This window comes from Diplotaxodon limnothrissa, linkage group LG23 (genome assembly GCF_057381915.1).
Source record: "Diplotaxodon limnothrissa isolate DT_005_m linkage group LG23, D_limnothrissa_male_GT1.1, whole genome shotgun sequence".
Lineage (NCBI taxonomy): Eukaryota > Metazoa > Chordata > Actinopteri > Cichliformes > Cichlidae > Diplotaxodon > Diplotaxodon limnothrissa.
Genome location: NC_140617.1, coordinates 42,897,162 through 42,914,026, shown reverse-complemented (window position 1 = coordinate 42,914,026; position 16,865 = coordinate 42,897,162). Strand labels below are relative to the sequence as shown.

Genomic DNA, 16,865 nt, shown 5'->3' with positions numbered 1-16,865 from the left:
TAGGAATAAAAAACTACAGTGTGCTTCAAGAACAGCTAGATAGATACACAGTGTATTTATCTCCCATTAACCCAACAGGTGGACTAAACTGCAAAAAGCACATGAGATGCAGAGAAGAACATGACCTACCATGCTAGTTCTAGTTTAGCCTTGATATTTTAACATAATTATTCATAACACAGTGAAAAAGCTCATCTTTCAAAGGCAACACCTAACCCCTGTTAATGGCTCTGCAGCCTCCACCGCAGGTTGTCTGTGAACCCGAGGAAACCTGGGAGTGTGATGGAGAGCAACACCTTGGTAGTGCTTCCAAAAGTAGAGCCTTGGAAGCAAACCATTAATTAATCTTCAAGGGGGTTCACCTACAGAAGCCTTCTATGATCTTTACTTCTTCTAGACCAGGGGTGCCCAATCCCGGTCCTCGAGAGCTACCGTCCTGCAGCTTTTAGATGCATCCTTGTTCCCACACACCCGAATCAAATGAATGGCTTGTTATCAGGCCTTTGCCAAACATGATGGCATGCTGAAGAGGTACATTTGATTCAGCTGTGTTGGAGTAGGGATGCATCTAAAAGCTGCAGGATAGTAGCTCTCGAGGACTGGGATTGGGCAGCCCTGTTCTAGACGTTGTTGACCAAAGTCTCACTTTCAATCATCCAGGCTCAAGCTGATCGACTAGCTGGACAGGAAAAGGGAACTACAGAAGCTTGTTAACACCACTTTTTGCCCTCTGCAAGCCAAAATTTCAGAGTATTATCTTAAAATAATTTTGAGTTAGGTGTGAATAGATTAAAAAAGTTTCCTGCTGCGTCCTTTTACTCCTCTCGGAGTGGTATAAAATTTACACCTATTAAAGCATCATAGAAGAGTATCATTAAAGTCGATCTGCTGAAATCCACGCAGCACGCGTTAAATCAATCAAACTGAACCACATCTATCATTACAGACTGTTTAACAGCAAATTCTCCTCCGAACAGTAATGCACAGGATTTACAGTCGGAGTCCTCTATCACCGAGGCCTCAAATGTAGAGCTTCTGTGTGCAGGATGGATAAGGGATGATGCTAAAAATGACAGTGGGGGCACCCAGGAGGGATCTCTCTGAGGCTGAAGTCGATCACTATTGATCAAACCGCGGTAGAAAGGTCACTAAAGCCTGGAGAGGAACAACTGCAGCATTTGGCTCTGACAAAACTCTGTTGCTCTGCTCTTGTCATTTTCAGAGGATTACCATCATATGCACTAATTAAAGGATTAATGAAAGCCTGGCTCTCAGATGCGCTGTAGTCTTAATGGGATACCTCGACATTTGAGCTTTTAGTCCAATGTTTTCCTTCACCAGACGCGCCATGAAGTGGCAACACAGGCTCTGTTACCAATTAGCCGACGAGCACTGTGCATTTACTTTTTCCTGGTTTAAAGACACTTCGCATCTGTTCCTTCAGTTTTCATTTCGAAGCTCAGGCGCTCCAAGGACACTCAGCTCACGCACACTTTTCCTCCCTGAGCATCACTAGGCTACATCACAACCTCAGAAACAGAAAGCAAGAACAAAGGCACACTGTGTCTTTGACAGAAAAATGTTTCTGTGACAGCCATAACAGCATGTTACAACCTAAAAGTAAGCCTCGACTGATCCTGCTGTCTGTGGACTGATCCAGGTATCTTTTACATTTTGAATGCACTCCATCCATCCATCCATTTTCTCTTTCTTATCCAGGGCGGGGTTGCAGGGGGCAGCAGGCTAAGCAGAGATCCCTCCCTCTTTAGCCTCCTCCTCCAGCTTATCTGGGGGAACATCAAGGCTTCCTGGGCCAGCCAAGGACTGTAATCTCTCCAGTGTGTCCTGGGTCGACCACGGTGCCTCCTCTTACTTGGAATACCTCACCCAGGAGGCGGATGCCCAAACCACCCAAACTAGCTCCTCTGAATGTGGAAGAGCAGCGGCACTACTCTGAGTCTCCCTCAAATGACTGTACTCTTCATCCTCTCACTAAGGGAGAAGCCAGCCATCCTCAGAGAGAGTGGAGCTGAGAAAGCTCATTCCAGCCGCTTGTATCCATAATCTAATTCTTAGATTAGATTATGACCAGAGCTTTAGATAGTGCCTGAAATGGGATTTAATACATGGAATAACAACACATGAATAGCTTTGGAGGGTGGGGTCGTAGATCAATCGAAGACCAACTGAAAAATGGACAGCTATGCTTTAGGGGTGGGCGATATAAACGATATACGATAGAAACGATAGAGATTTTGACTATACCGCTCTATCGTGATAGTGAATGTTGATGATGTCATCAAGCTGCGCCTGTTTTGGTTGAAAGCATCGCAGCGGCTAAAACCATTATATTATTATATAGCATAATAATTATATAGCAAAGAGATGAAGCACTTTTGAAATATGGGGAAAGCCAAAAACTGCACTTCCTCCACTTCCGTAACATTGATTCATTAATGTTGAATTCTCTCGCAGCTGTTCGATTCCCATGTTGTTGCAGTATATTAACAACTAATCTTGTATTGTGGATGAATAATCTTAGTTGTTCTCCTGACTGAAGTTTGCCCCGTGTATAGCATCCTGCTATGCAATTGCATTTGTCCCTGACCACCAGAATCCCTCACGTTAACTTTTATCGAGTGGGAAAAAATTTAGCTTTCATCCTCCAGCTTCACTGTGCTAATGTTATGCTAACATAGCTGTGTCGCTAGCAATCACGTAGCACAACATTATATACCAGCTAGTCCAACTTCAGTAACCCCTCAAACGCCACTGCTGTTTAGTTTTCTGTCTTCATTTATGTTGGAAGTGGTAGCAGAGCTGTACGTTTTAATTAGTTTAAAAAATCTCTCAGTCAGAACATGCTATGAAATGTTTAGGTTGAAACTAGCGACTTCTAACTGTTAAATTAAATTTAATAAATTCTGTTTTCATGGATGCATGGATGTTAAACTTAATTGTTACACCTGGTAAAGCAGCAATGCTGATGATTTTATTAAAGACGAAAGAATTTAGACCGTTTTTAACTCTCAGTCTTTGTTTGACTTTGGGACCTGAAGTGACGGAGTTTTGGACCCAGATTACTCCGCGAAGCTCCTCACCACGGCAGTAGTTGCTCTGACAATCCATCAAGCAGTGCGGCTTACCAAAGTTGTACTAAAACATTTTTTAACAGATTTCTGCACGCCAAAATCGATTCGAGGTCATAACCAGAATTCATACATAAGGCACACTCTTGATTTTTGAGAAAATTAAAGGATTTTAAGTGTGCCTTATAGTGTGGGAAATACGTTATACAAAAGAAAAGAATATATCGCGATATATATCGTTACCGCACATGCTTCCAATTATACCGCGATATGGATTTTAGGCCATATCGCCCAGCCCTACTGTGCTTCATATTCAGCTCTCGCTTCTCCATGACAGACCTGTAGAGCATCCTAATCACCGCTACTGTGGTCCCAGTCAGCTGTGGGAGGAGTTCGGTGAGGCCATGGAAAAAGACTTTTGGACTGCCTCAGAGGGATTATGGCAAAGCAGCGCTCTAATAATGTGATGTATAGTGCAAGTGGGACATCATTGACGTCAACTGAGGATACAGTCGGGTGGAGTATTCTGGGAGGACTTAATGAGACTAAAAAGCAATTACGTGACGTTTCTGAACACGTACCTATTTAGCATGTGGCTAAAACAAAACCCAAACCTAATCCTAACCCTGGATGGTTTGCTAGTGTCCTGGTGGACGATAAGAGTTTTGAGAGTTTCAGCCAAATGTGCAGATCAATTCAAACTCTAATTAGCTAATTAGTCCTCAATTCTGACACTTTCACTGCTGTCAGCTAGTTTTTGTAAACTCAGGCTAGATAAATCTTTCAATACGGACTTACGTTTGCAAGAGTTATTGCAAAGCATATTAGCCAAACCCAGACGGGCAATTATGGATTTCTAATAAGTGGTCACTCAATCAAACTAATGTCTAAGCTTCAGAGTTATGAATCATTAGTGTCTGCCAGGCATAAACATCAACCAGCAGTCTTATCAGCCAGCCTTCGGTCATTTACCGATTCCTCTATGGCAGCGGTCCCCAACCCCCGGGCCTCGGACCGGTACCGGTCCGTGAGTCGTTTGGTACCGGGCCGCGAGAGTTGAGGTTCAAGTGTGAAATGTATGGTTTTCAGAGGTTTTATCGGTTTTCAGCGTTATTTTGTTATCGTTTTTATCGTTAACTCGGTTTTCCTGGGTCTTTTCAAGTTTGTTATGAATAAATCTTCTCTTCTGCTAGTTTTATTCTGTTGTATTTATCCGCGACACGTTAAAGGCCGGTCCGTGAAAATATTGTCGGGCATAAACCGGTCCGTGGCGCAAAAAAGCTTGGAGACCGCTGCTCTATGGCATTTTAAACACAACAAATAATTTATTTTGAAGCATAAATTACCTTTGCAACAGCTGAAATCCAATAGCTGTTGTAAATTGGACTGCCAGAACGTAAAGTTAGGTTTAATGTTTTTTCCACTGGACAAACTTTCAATTCTGTTGCCTCTGTGTACCTTTGGTTCCTAATATGTAAAGGTTTTTTCACACTTCAAAAGGCATATATGTAATTCATATATTAATACAAACAGAAGAGATCAGGTGTGTCTGTTGACCACATTTTATGACTCTTAAGGCCCAACCATCACGATATCCCTCATTTGTGGGTTTTGTCAGTCTCTCTAGGCTACAGTGTAACTGAAAATGTGTCTGTATTTTGGGATGAAGCATTAGTTTCGGATGGATAGGGAAGAAATAGACAAGCGGGGACAGGAGAGGTGTTTTGGAAATATCAGGAGGAAACCCTCGGGCAGACCCAGGACTTGCTGGAGATTATGTTTCTTGGATGACTTGGGAGTATTCCCCCAGAAGAGCTGGAGGCGGCAGCTGGTGAGAGAGAGATGTTGGCATCTCCTTCTCCACCAGGTTCCAGATAAGCAGTAGAAAGCAAATGAATGTAGAGCAGGTGTTTCAAACAGAGTCTTTACAATAAATTCTTATGTTTAAAACAGATTGGAGTGTTAAAGAATAAAACTAATGTAACATATGACATTGTAGTGCAGCCTTCAATTTAATCAACGCTGTACTCCCAGAAAAATCCTTTTATAATAGGTTATATGCACGGCCAGATGTTTAAGCACTGAGGACACAGCTGAAATGATTTTGCACTGAAACGTGAGCTGTTAGCGATGCTGCTCACATCAAGATGATCAATACTTTCCACTAATTTGGTGATGATTTTTTAAATCACCTTTAGACTTTTAGGGTCAAAGCAAATTTTGTGTTCACTGCATCAACAACTCTGATTATGAGGCTGGATTTAACATCTTAAATGTCAGGTAAAAGTGACATTTCTCATTCTCGCTGATAAAAACAGTTCCACCTTGAGGTTCACAATAGGATTAGACTGGTTTAATACAGCTATTCAAAGCTGTTGCTGTAAGCTCTTGAAAGTAAGTTTAGTGCTCTGCGTGTCACTGTATCGTCTCTTCAGTGAAGATGATGTAATGTTAGGGCAAAAATCAAGCATGTCAGAGCACTGCACTGAATCAGAGCACAGCAGCATATCTACTGTAACACAACCTCATCCTGGATTATACAGTGGATGATTGATGATGAATTTTTGGTAATTTGGTATCATTTTAATTTCATTTCATTGATCTCTTTGCTGATGGTACCGGGTGTTCGATCTTTTTGAGAAATATGCTGCAGCCTGAAAATGGCCCACTTTCCTCGTCTAACGCTGCTGCTGCATGACCCTCATGAAAAGGTAAGGCAATGCAGCACCTGTGAATTTAACAAAGAAGCACAATTGCAAAGACGTGGGCAGTCCTGTGGGCAGAGGCAGAATGACCGAAATACACACAACAGCACTGCTGAGAGCTCGGATTTACTACGTGGACGAACAACACATGAATAGAAACGCTGGGAATGTCTGACTCACTCATCTGAAATTAAAATGTTTCCAAAGAAGAGTAACACATGTGCCACAGATACCGGTAGCCTGCAGATAAACACACACTTACGCACTCACACAAACAAAATAGAGACGCATAAATCTGCCATGACGCTTTCAATTTTTAAAAACGAAAGACACATGGATTCACAGCAGAGGAAGGTGCTATTTGCTTTAAGGGAGGACGGACGATGCAACAAAACAAGCTCTAAATCTGTGTTAAAATCCAAGTTAAACACAGAGGGATTTCTGAGATCTCCTTAGGACAAATCTGACTGGCACTGAAGCTGCGGCTCACTATTATTTTTATGTTTGCTCGTTTTTCTACATGGCAGATGCTGCGCTGGAGAAAATGCCGAGTATCTCTTTCACCATATCTTCTTGAAAGTGTTTAACCAGCTATGCTGGTTAAATCTATTAATACAACAAACTGTTCCGGCTTCAGATCCTGCTCACACAACATGCCGCTTTACACATACTCCAATCTAATTATGCAGCATTGCTTCCCAATTTGTGTAGCTATTAGATCTAAGGAACTCCATCAACACAATCTTTTTTTTTTTTTTTTCAAAAATAGGCTCATTTGGAAGTTGCTGAAAAAGTTAAACCACCGCTGGCTTGGCTGCAAACATTTTACATCGATTACACAAAATACTTTAAAAGCCTGAGAGGCATGCAGATGACAGATTTTGCCAAGCTGCTGTTTTCCAAAAAACTAGGCAAAGTATTTAAAGATCCAATCTGCAAGTTAGAGTTGTGAAGTAAAACATCCCTCAGCCAGTTTGGGATTGATTGCAGGTCCTAAATCTTCTTCGTAATTCAGCCGGCGAGGTGAATCTTTCATTTTCATTTTCATTTGGATCAATGATTGTGGCTTGTGGCTGTTTGTTTTTTTTAAAGTGGGGTGAGGAGCAGGAAACAACCTGAAACCGCATAAACAAACACCAAACATGAGGGGGAAACATGGTGAAGAATAAACAGAGAAAAAGTCCCCGGGTTCAAACACGCAGTTGGATTGCTGACAAAATGTGGACCTTAATGCTGCCGCTGCTCTCTCGCCAAATACATTTTAATCAACCACTGAAACACTGAATTTTAATCCTGGATGTCCACATTTCCAATCTGCCCGATATACTGTGGATATCTGCACAGCTTATCCAACCCTACAGAGTGTCTAATTCCCCACGAGTATTATGTAAAATCTTCTGTCATCTACTCCTGCTTTTGTCTCTCCTTGATCTGCATAAACAGCTTTGTTTACATTACATCCTCAGCTCCACTCTGACAAAAACCTAAATGCTCTAAAAATGTAGCTGCAACTTTAAATCTCCTACAACTGCAGGGCATAGTATCCCTGAATCCTACCCTGGTGTCAGGTGGACTACAAAGAAAGCAAAAACCTCTGCATCCTTCCGAGATTACATAACTTCTCTCAGTCCTTGGGTACCAGAGGCAGCCCAGTGGTGGCAGAAAACAGTTAAACTGTGGTGGGGAGAGGCTGGATGCACATTAACACATTCCTCTGGGCATTTGGAAAGCTCTTAGCTATCAACACCCATAGGAAAAACAGCCTGGCCACAGAGTAAGGTATACTACCGGCATGCACGGGGAAGTGTGTAAGTACTGCACAGCAATCACAGCCACTGATTATCAACTACCCAGCCTGGGTATTTAATGGTGACCTCTGAACCCTGCAGGCGTGCAGAGCACCTGCTTCAAAATGCCAACACACCAAAGTCAATGAAAAATACAGGAAAAATGAGCGCAATGTTTACAAATGGCATGCAGCACCAGCACAGTTATTACACAGTTATACTTCATTTACATGCTCTAAATGACTGAACCACTCCACGGAGCTTCACTCACTCACGTCCACGCACCTTGGTCAGCTGTGCTATCTTCTTGCTCATCTTCAAATGCAGGTCTTGAGTGTATTCCAGCGTTAGGCTCCCGTCGTAGAGCATGCTGGAGGTTGTGCAGGGGGGATATTTGGTGCTGCTAGTCGAGGTGTTGTACGGAGGCTGCCAGCCTGCCCCCGTCGCCATTTTCACCGGGAACAAACCCACACGCGACGCCGCGAAGTCAGATAAAATGGAAGTGGCCTCCGCTGCGCCTCACATCGTCCCGTGGTTGCGGCTTGTGCGGTTATTCTGTCGGTTTCTGTGACGGAGGACGGAGAGCTGGAGCGGCGGAGCGCGAGACCGTTCCGCGGCAACGCATCCTCCAGCACCGCGGGCGCGAGCGCTCGAGATGAGGAGAGTGACGGAGACGCGCGCCAGATGCTCACCCCAGTAGCACGCGCTCAGGTCCGATTGGTTTACCCTTTAATGCAGCTGTGAGTGGCTTGTGTGACTTTTCTCTTCTATCTTTCCATCAGTCCAAGCTGTAATACAGTTCTTCCTCCTCATTCCGGGTTTTAACGTCTATTTTTTAGTATTTTATAAATTTTATTACTGTTGTTCTGAAACAGCTGTTTTTCCTGTTATGTATATATAGGCTGAAGCATAAAAAATTTACTCTCTTGCTTTTACAACTTTAAGCCCAAGGGGGGAGGGAGATGCCTTTGGATTTCATTTAGGCTTCACTGGATTACGTCACTCTCGAGAAGCGCAGGCTGTCACTAATCCTGCACTGACATCTGTCGGCGGCTCGTGTGAACTGCGACGCTGTTGCTGTTATTGTTGATATTATTATTAAAGGATCAGTTCGGCCAATGTTCAGACATCGTGAAAAATTACACCCAGTGTCTCCTGTCCTATGACAGCTGGGAAAGGCTCCAGCGCAGCTTAATTGGATAAAGGCGGGTGAAAAAAGAAGCAGGATGGTGGTTGTGTCAATGGTCGTGTTTATTGTCAAGAATTACTTTCACACTTCTTCCCTGTGCCTTTAATCAATCATCAATTAATCAGGTACACAGGAAAGAAGGGGTGGTCAGGCAAGAGGTGTAAATGCCATCAGTGTCAATCCAAAATGTTAAAACGTTTATTATTCATTATATTTTACTTTTTACATTTATAATTATCATGCCGACTCTTTCCAAAAGCAAGTTTCAGCACTGTCAGCTGAAATGGTAACTTCTTGGGGCACTTATTTGAAGCAGCATCTAAATTAACTTTAACACTGTGCACCAGGGCATATAAACTGCATGTATGAACTCATATCATTTAAAAAATCAAGGTTTTAACAACTTATTTCTCCTGGAGAGTATAATTCTGTTACCATCGTTGCTGTTGAGGAGTTTTCTGGTGTGCTGCGGTTTTACTGGTTGAGGTCAGATTGAACTATATGTGGCAACTGATCTCGTTTCATGGTTTGTTTGGGTATTTCAGTTTTCATGTTGATTACTGGGAACTTTTTCCACAGACATGAAATCTTATTCCAGAACAATTCATGTAGTGTAAGTGCAGCACTGATGATCTGGAGCTGGCTTTCAGGAAAGCATATGTGAAGAGCTTTGATCAAACATGCTTTTCATAGTTTCTTGGGTCATTCTTATTCTCTGTTTGAATATTAGATGCAGTCCACACAGAGAAAGTGGATGTGTATTATAAATAAAATGATTACACCAAATGATGGGAGCTTTAGATGTGAAAGGACTGATTATGTCAAAGCAGACACCTCCTAATAAATGCTAGCTTTCAAGTAAAGAAAACAAATAAAAAGCGAATTAGATCAAATAGACGGATTAAATCTGAAACCACAAGCCTACAAGGAAATGCATTCAGTGATGCATTTCCTTGTAGCCTTGCAGTCATTTTCTTACATTTCACTTGCATCTTCATTTGCTTTAGTTTGATTTTTGACCAATCCTAGACAAGCGCTGATATCGGCATGGCAACTTTTATTGTTCAAGCTATAAGTACTAGTAGGGCTGTCGCAGCATCAGACAATCATGATAATATATTATTGCAAAAATCTATAGAAAAAAAGATCTTAAAATCATATACAGCACTGTGCCTACTAGGACTAACCCCAGTACGCCTGTTTCAGGCCTGCTCATAGAATAAAATGTCTGAGTGTGCATCAGAAGACAGAGTTGTCTCTGATTGTGCAGCTACCCTTGGAAAAACCATGTCTGTATTGATAAATACTGTTGTGTCAAAACTCATCATTAAGGGACGAGGGGAGGTCATCAGATGTCATCTTTATGGAGGAACGAGTACGTGTGAGCAAATTGTTGCACATTTTTTATCAAGCGTGTTGTTGCTGGTGCATTTTTCTTTGCAGCCATGTGTTGAAGTAGCAGCATCATATCCAGTGACACTAGGATGCTCTGCATGCTGATTAGGAAGTCTGGCTCTGCTCTGGTGACTGCCCCAGAGCCTTTAGGCTTACTTACTCATGGAAGGATGCTACAGCGTAATAGACAACACATCAAATCCCCTGCATGACCTACTAGTCAAATAGCTGCAGTCTTTTCAGTAGGAGGCTCCTTCACTTCTGCTGTAAACTTGCTCTGATATAGAAATTCTTTCCAACCCACTACAGCTAAAATGTATAATGACTTCCCACTGTGCAGGGAGAGGAAGCACAAACCACACTCTACTTCTGATTTGCACACTCTATCTATCCATATCCATCCATCTATCGGATGCTGGGATGTTTACCAGTGAACCTTCATTTTGTCTTCGTTCACTTGTATTGATCAAAAGGTTAATATCTCATAGAGCAGGGGTGGGCAACTCCAGGCCTCGAGGGCCGGTGTCCCTGCAGGTTTTAGATGTGTCCTCGAACCAACACAGCTGATTTAAATGGCTAAATTAGCTCCTCAACATGTCCTGAAGTTCTCCAGAGGCCTGGTAACGAACTAATCATGTGATTCAGGTGTGTTGACCCAAGGTGAGATCTAAAACCTGCAGGACACCGGCCCTCGAGGCCTGGAATTGCCCACCCCTGTCATAGAAGCATCACCATTCAGTCTTTCCACCTAACACATCCTCATTATCCTGGATACTGTTCAGATCTCAGCGGTGGGTTGGAAAAAACCCACCGCTCGGTTTATTATCTTGACTCGAGGGCGTCTGGAGGGTGAGTTTTCATAATATTGGCCAAAACTCAAAACTGTCCACTTCACCAAGGCTGACTTTATGAAGTTGTATCTGACTTAAGCCATAGCTGTGAATTTCAAATCAGTGATATTACTTAAGGGATGTTGGGGATAGTATCATTATTAGATGGCGTATCAGACCTCATCATCTCGTGGATATCTAACTAAACTTTGGCTGCGATTGAGTACAAGACAAAATAAGTCGGTCATAAGCGAATCAAGACCAGGGCAGGAGGCTCACTCGCTCGCGCTTACACTGCCTCGATGATGCAAAGCTGCTAAACCAAGCACTGCTGCCAAACAGATAACATACCGCAGTGCAGACTCGCACTGTACATTCAGATTTCTCTTACAAGCTGGGACCTCAGAGAGCTCACAGCGAGTTTCTTGTGGGCCGTTACACTTGAGAACATTCTTAACCCACCTGTTCTGCACAGAATCAGACTCGCTCACAAGCTGTTAACCAGCTGGTAAACCACTGAACAGCTGTTCTGTTGTACGGATTTTGTTGCTGCTTCTGATTTGATACTCTACACGCTTTCATATTTTCAGACTTCACGGGAGCTTCCTCCGAATCTGGAAACAAGCAAATCATTGCTACGAATTTAGTCCTGATCATCACCCTTAAGTCATCCAGACAACTGATCTCTGTGTGGTACAATATCCTTTTTTTCTTCTTCTTTTCTTTTAATTAAAATCTCTTTGATTGTGATAAGAAACACACCATTGCAAGTGAAGAGCTGACTTTTGACCTAGAGAATAGTTCAGATTTTCCTGTAGATGGCACCCTTGCCTTACTTACACCACTGATGGTCAGGTTTTCAGTGTTTGTGAATGGGGCTGTAATGTTACAGTGTGCTTGTGGTTTATACTCCCAATATCATAACCAGAGTGAAGGAGTCCATTTTGGTTCGAACCAGCTCCCAGTCAATTTTCCCCACCACTGCATCCCCACCCTCCCCTCAGCCCTCTTCTCTGCACCCCCTCCTCTTTGATTGACAGGTCTCTGCTGCAGCAGTTCAGAGAGGAGCTCCCCTCTTCTCTCGAGATGCCGTTATCTTGTCTAACAGTAACTTCTAAGCCTATTTTAGTCTTTGCAGCAATTCCAGACAGCCGCAGGTGTGGATGATTTAATTTAGCCTTGTTTTATCTGCAGACCACACTCGCCAGGGCTTCCTGTATTGAATCTACCTCGTTAAAAGCCGCTGCGCTGTGTAACATGTGCTTGGGATTCAACGTCAACCCAACTGAATTGAAATCTCTTGCTAAGAAATACTGAGGTCTAGAATACTTATATACATAGGTATGTTTGTATGTTTTCATGTGTGCTGTGCAAAGCATTTGCAGTGAATTTCTCTAAAGGGTATTAGAGTAGAGGCATACTTACTTTGCAGTTCCAGGAGCGTTAAGACCTTTGGGGGTCCCGATGCAGACAAAGTGCAATAAGTGTGAAAACGTTGGAGCTTTGCTTGTCTCTGACATTTCAGGATATTTGAGTCTTTCTCTGTAAGATCTCCTTAAAAGAGAAGCCAGGGAGACTCTAGCTGCAAGCCAGCTGCAGTCTGATGAGACTGCACCCAAAGGGCAGGATGTGCAGAACGAAGGCCTTGAAAGTAGAATTTTAATATGCAAAACAAATATTTAAAAAAAAATGCTGCAGGTTTTCAGCTTGGGGTCAGGACCATGCTGTCTTCAGTCTGTGGGATGGTGCATGTTGCTTAAAACCAGAATAGCAAAGATGCGTATGTAAAGTGTCTTACATTTAATTTAATTTCAGTTATATCATAAGAAAACATTAGTTAAAGAGGAACACGAGTACCATCATGGTCCTACAGGGCAGGCTTATAGAATGTTTAAAATTAAACCATTTGTATGTACCGAATAGATGTGGTGTAAGAAACACCATCGTCTGTGCTACATCATAACTGTTTCACACCTTAGGCCACTAAGAAAAGCCCAAGTGCAGAAGATGGGATTTCTGAGCTTAGAAGTCCCACTCTTGGACAGTGTTTAACATCTTTAATCTGTTCTTCGGGCCAAACCACTTTCTACTGACTGACCAAAAGTGTGTCCTAACTGTGTGGCAGCAATAAATAAAAGATGCAGAACTTCAGTGACATCATCCCTTTTCTCTAGTTTTGCAGTGTTGCAGTGGGACATCAGCTTTAACCACATTTAAGAGATGGTTGGGTAGAGCCTCTTTTAAAGCTTTAAACTCTAACAACTTTCAGACATGTCATTTTTTTTAAAGGCCATTAAAGCTAACTTGTGTTGGCAGTGTTTAGTATTGGTTTTGGTTTTCAACCACATTTCCAATCCCAAGCACTTCAACATAAGGAAAACCTGTCACATCAGCAAATGCAGAGGGTGGGCCTCCATCCACATCCTGGCACTATCTGCACCATCCCAGCTAATGTCGAACGAAAAGAGGGCTGCACTCTGGATGTGCTGCCACTCACAGCGCTGACATATAGACGGGGATCCATTAAGACTCACAGAACCAGGGTGTAAGTGGCAGTCTAATCTTTTGACTGATGGAGAAAACTAGCCCAGTGACAGGAAGCCTGCACAGAGAGAAAATGCAAATGCCACATAATGTCATCATCTCATTTGGCAAACCACATCTGTATCACACTGCATATTATTTGATATGTTTATATTAGAAAAATGCATAAAAAACAGTATTATTATCACGCTCACTTTCAGCTCCATATTCTGGACTGTACCAGATTAAGCTTGTATCATTCACAGTTCAGTTCATCCTCTGTCTGAAAACAAACTATTTTGACTTCCTTTTCACTCACTTAAGCCAGCTGTTTTCTGATTGGCTGCCCCTTGCAAACAAAAGATGTGAACAGTAGATGGGTGGGACTTTGTGCTCACAGCTAAAGCTGCTGCATGAAATGACCATATTAGGTATATCTCCTCCCTTCCATGTCAACAACCAACCAAATAAACAAACAACTAGCAAACCAAACATAATAGACCTCATGCCATGTTTAACCTTAGCATCTATTATTGTAAAAGTATGCAAATGACAGAAAATACGGAGAAGTATAATGTGTTCCCACTGATCTAACTGCACACATAAGCACATGGCTTTTGTATATTTGAGTGGATTGTGGATTCTAATATATATAATCATACTGATGGGAGTTTTTAACAGTTTTCGTGTCCATCCTGACTAAATTATTCATTTGTTCTTTGAGTGACAAATGTTGCAGCTTCAAGTGTGAAACGTGGCAGACAATGCTGGTAATAGTTAATCACGCAGTGTAAACAGTAAGGACAATATGACACTTTAATTTACCAGCTTTAAATAGACACTCCATCAGAACATCAAAGCAGGGAAGGTGAAGACAGATTGATAGAATTTCAAAGACAGGAGGTAAAGGGAGGGGTGCGATGGTAGAGGGGCAAAAATTGGGTGAAAAAAAGAAAACTGTGAGTGGAAATGGTCATTTAGCCTGAGAGGAGAGTGTCTGGAAAGGAATAAAGTGTTTGTGTTAGAGAGGCAGAGAGAAAGAGCGAGCGGGAAGGGGAGGAGGAAAGAGGGATGGCTATGCAGTACATCCGTGCGTAAATGTGACCATCCGCGCCGTGGTCCTTCCATCCCCCCTTCATCCCTCCGTCCTCACCCCTGTAGCCTCCAGCGGCTCCTCTCTCCTCCTATAAGCCCGGATCACCTGCTCGGTGGTCGGTGGTCAGCTTTGGACCGTGGAGTCCCGGGTTTCTCGGCTCGGCGCCCTCCTCCAGGGGTTAGGAGGAGCGCCGGGGGCATCCTCGAGGTTTCTGCCGGGCTTCGTGTCAACCGCCAGCGAGAGCCATGGCTCAGAGCGCCGGGAAAGACGAGGCTCGACCCGCTCCCGGATGCCCGTGATGCGGGGTCTGATCGCGCCACAGAACACCTTTTTGGATACTATCGCCACTCGTTTTGATGGCACCCGTGAGTACATGTCTTCCCCGAAGCCTCTAAATTTTATTGTGCGCAATGGACATTTACAGCACTTTATATATCACTGACTTATTTACTTACTCGGATCTATGAAAACATTTTTTAAAATAAAAGATTAAAATATCCAAACTGTACAGAGTGCTCCTCCGGGGACATGCAAAGTGCTTGATGGAGATCTAGGACACTTGAAGCTTGCCGATTCTTTAATGAATGAGTAATGATGAATGAAACAAAGCCCAGACTATTGTTTAACATATGAAAAATTCATCAAGCGCCTACCTGAGACGCCAGCATATAGAGATAATTTTGCATAGGCTACTTGATAATTCAGACTTGGCCAAAGGAGTTTAATGCACTGAGTACATGGCTCTTATTGTAAGTTTACAATGCATTAAAACCCAAATTAGTCGTATTGGATCATAGCTTTCCCGGTGCCAATTTATTATTACATCACTGTATCCATGATAAGTTGAGCTTTACAGCACTGATTCCTCATATAACACACCAGAGTTTCTATGTCTAATAGATATAGATAATGTGTTGTAAGTACTTGAAAGGTTGTATCTGATACATGTCAGTCTGCTCAAAATGCTTCAGTTTACCATGCCACACCCTTTATCAGTCATCTCATTCAAGCACGGTTGAATTAACTTGCTAATGGACTCCAGGCAGCACAGTGGTGCTGCGCAGTCAGCCGGCCTTTCTGTGTGCAGTTTGGATTGTTCCAGCTTCCTCCCACAGTCCACAGACCATGCTTGGGGATTCTAAATTGGCTGTTGATGTAAGAGTGTGTGGTTGTCTGTCTTTCTGTGTTAGCTACCTGATGGACTGGCGACCTGTCCAGGGTGTGCCCTGCCTTGGGCCCTATGATGGCTGGGATAATCTTCATGATCCCAACTTGGATAAGCGGTTAAGAAAATGGACGGATGGAGCCCAGAGGGGCAAAAAACATGCTGTCAAACCCCGATTAACGTCCTGGTCCTTCCACTCTCAGTGCAATGTTTTTATCTTTTCTCAGCTAGCTTGCTGTGTTGTTGTTGTTGTTGTTGTTTTTAAAATTTATGAGTGTATAACCTAATTATGAAGGTCTTGGAAATCAGGACTTGATTTAAAATCCTTCTTACATTTGCCAAGGAGGTTATGTGACTGGCCCGGCTTGTTTGTTTGTAAACAGGATCACTTAAAAAGTTGCACATGGATTGGCATGAAAGCTTTTTAGCAGAGATGAGGCTTAGCCCAACTCACAAGTGATTAAAGTTTGGAGTCAATCCTGATCTAGAGCTGGGACTTTTTGGAACAGTTTCGACATGTTATGTCACAAATAAACTTGAAATGTGAAATCATATCCTTCTGGATCTGGGACCTGTGGAGGGAATTTTCAATCTTGATGGACATATTGAGTCCAACCAACAGTCCATTTTCCTCTCTTTATCTTATTCAGATTCACAAGGGTTGGAGCCTATCCAGTAATTATACACTCAAAAAAACAAGTCATTGGATGAACTCAATTGGACTGATGGCAGGTTTTCCACGTAATACATCTATTTTGGTCCAACCTAATCTACATACATCATGACAATTCAATTAAATTGAGTCAGTAGAACACAATTTCGTAAATACTGCTAAAATGAAGAAAAGTACATTAATATGATGTGAAAGGTTTTGGTTGGTCCAACTCAATACAATGTCATTCACTTGAGCTAGATTTTCATTGCATTGAAATCATTATTTTGAGTTCAACTAAATCATAATTTTCATTACCAGAAAACTAATTTAATTAAAATAATGACAAAATGAATTTGTTTTTACAACTCAGGTTTATTCACTTGAATTAAAAGCAGAAACAGAATATTTTGTAAATAAACATACATGTCACA

The 16,865-nt window shown here is 42.4% G+C and overlaps 2 protein-coding genes across 2 annotated transcripts in view; one reads left to right on the top strand and one right to left on the bottom strand.

Annotated features, from left to right (window-relative positions):
• The window catches only part of fam184aa (family with sequence similarity 184 member Aa), an 81,293-nt gene extending 73,262 nt beyond the window's left edge, over nt 1-8,031 (bottom strand). The window contains exon 1 of the mRNA XM_085348067.1: nt 7,867-8,031. Within this exon, the coding sequence (XP_085204193.1) occupies nt 7,867-8,031 (165 nt within the window). The remainder of the gene's footprint in view (nt 1-7,866) is intronic.
• A 6,872-nt stretch (nt 8,032-14,903) lies between these two features.
• The window catches only part of LOC146608776 (voltage-gated delayed rectifier potassium channel KCNH8-like), a 52,031-nt gene continuing 50,069 nt past the window's right edge, over nt 14,904-16,865 (top strand). Inside the window, exon 1 of the mRNA XM_085348799.1 lies at nt 14,904-14,979. Coding sequence (XP_085204925.1) covers nt 14,904-14,979 — 76 coding nt within the window. The remainder of the gene's footprint in view (nt 14,980-16,865) is intronic.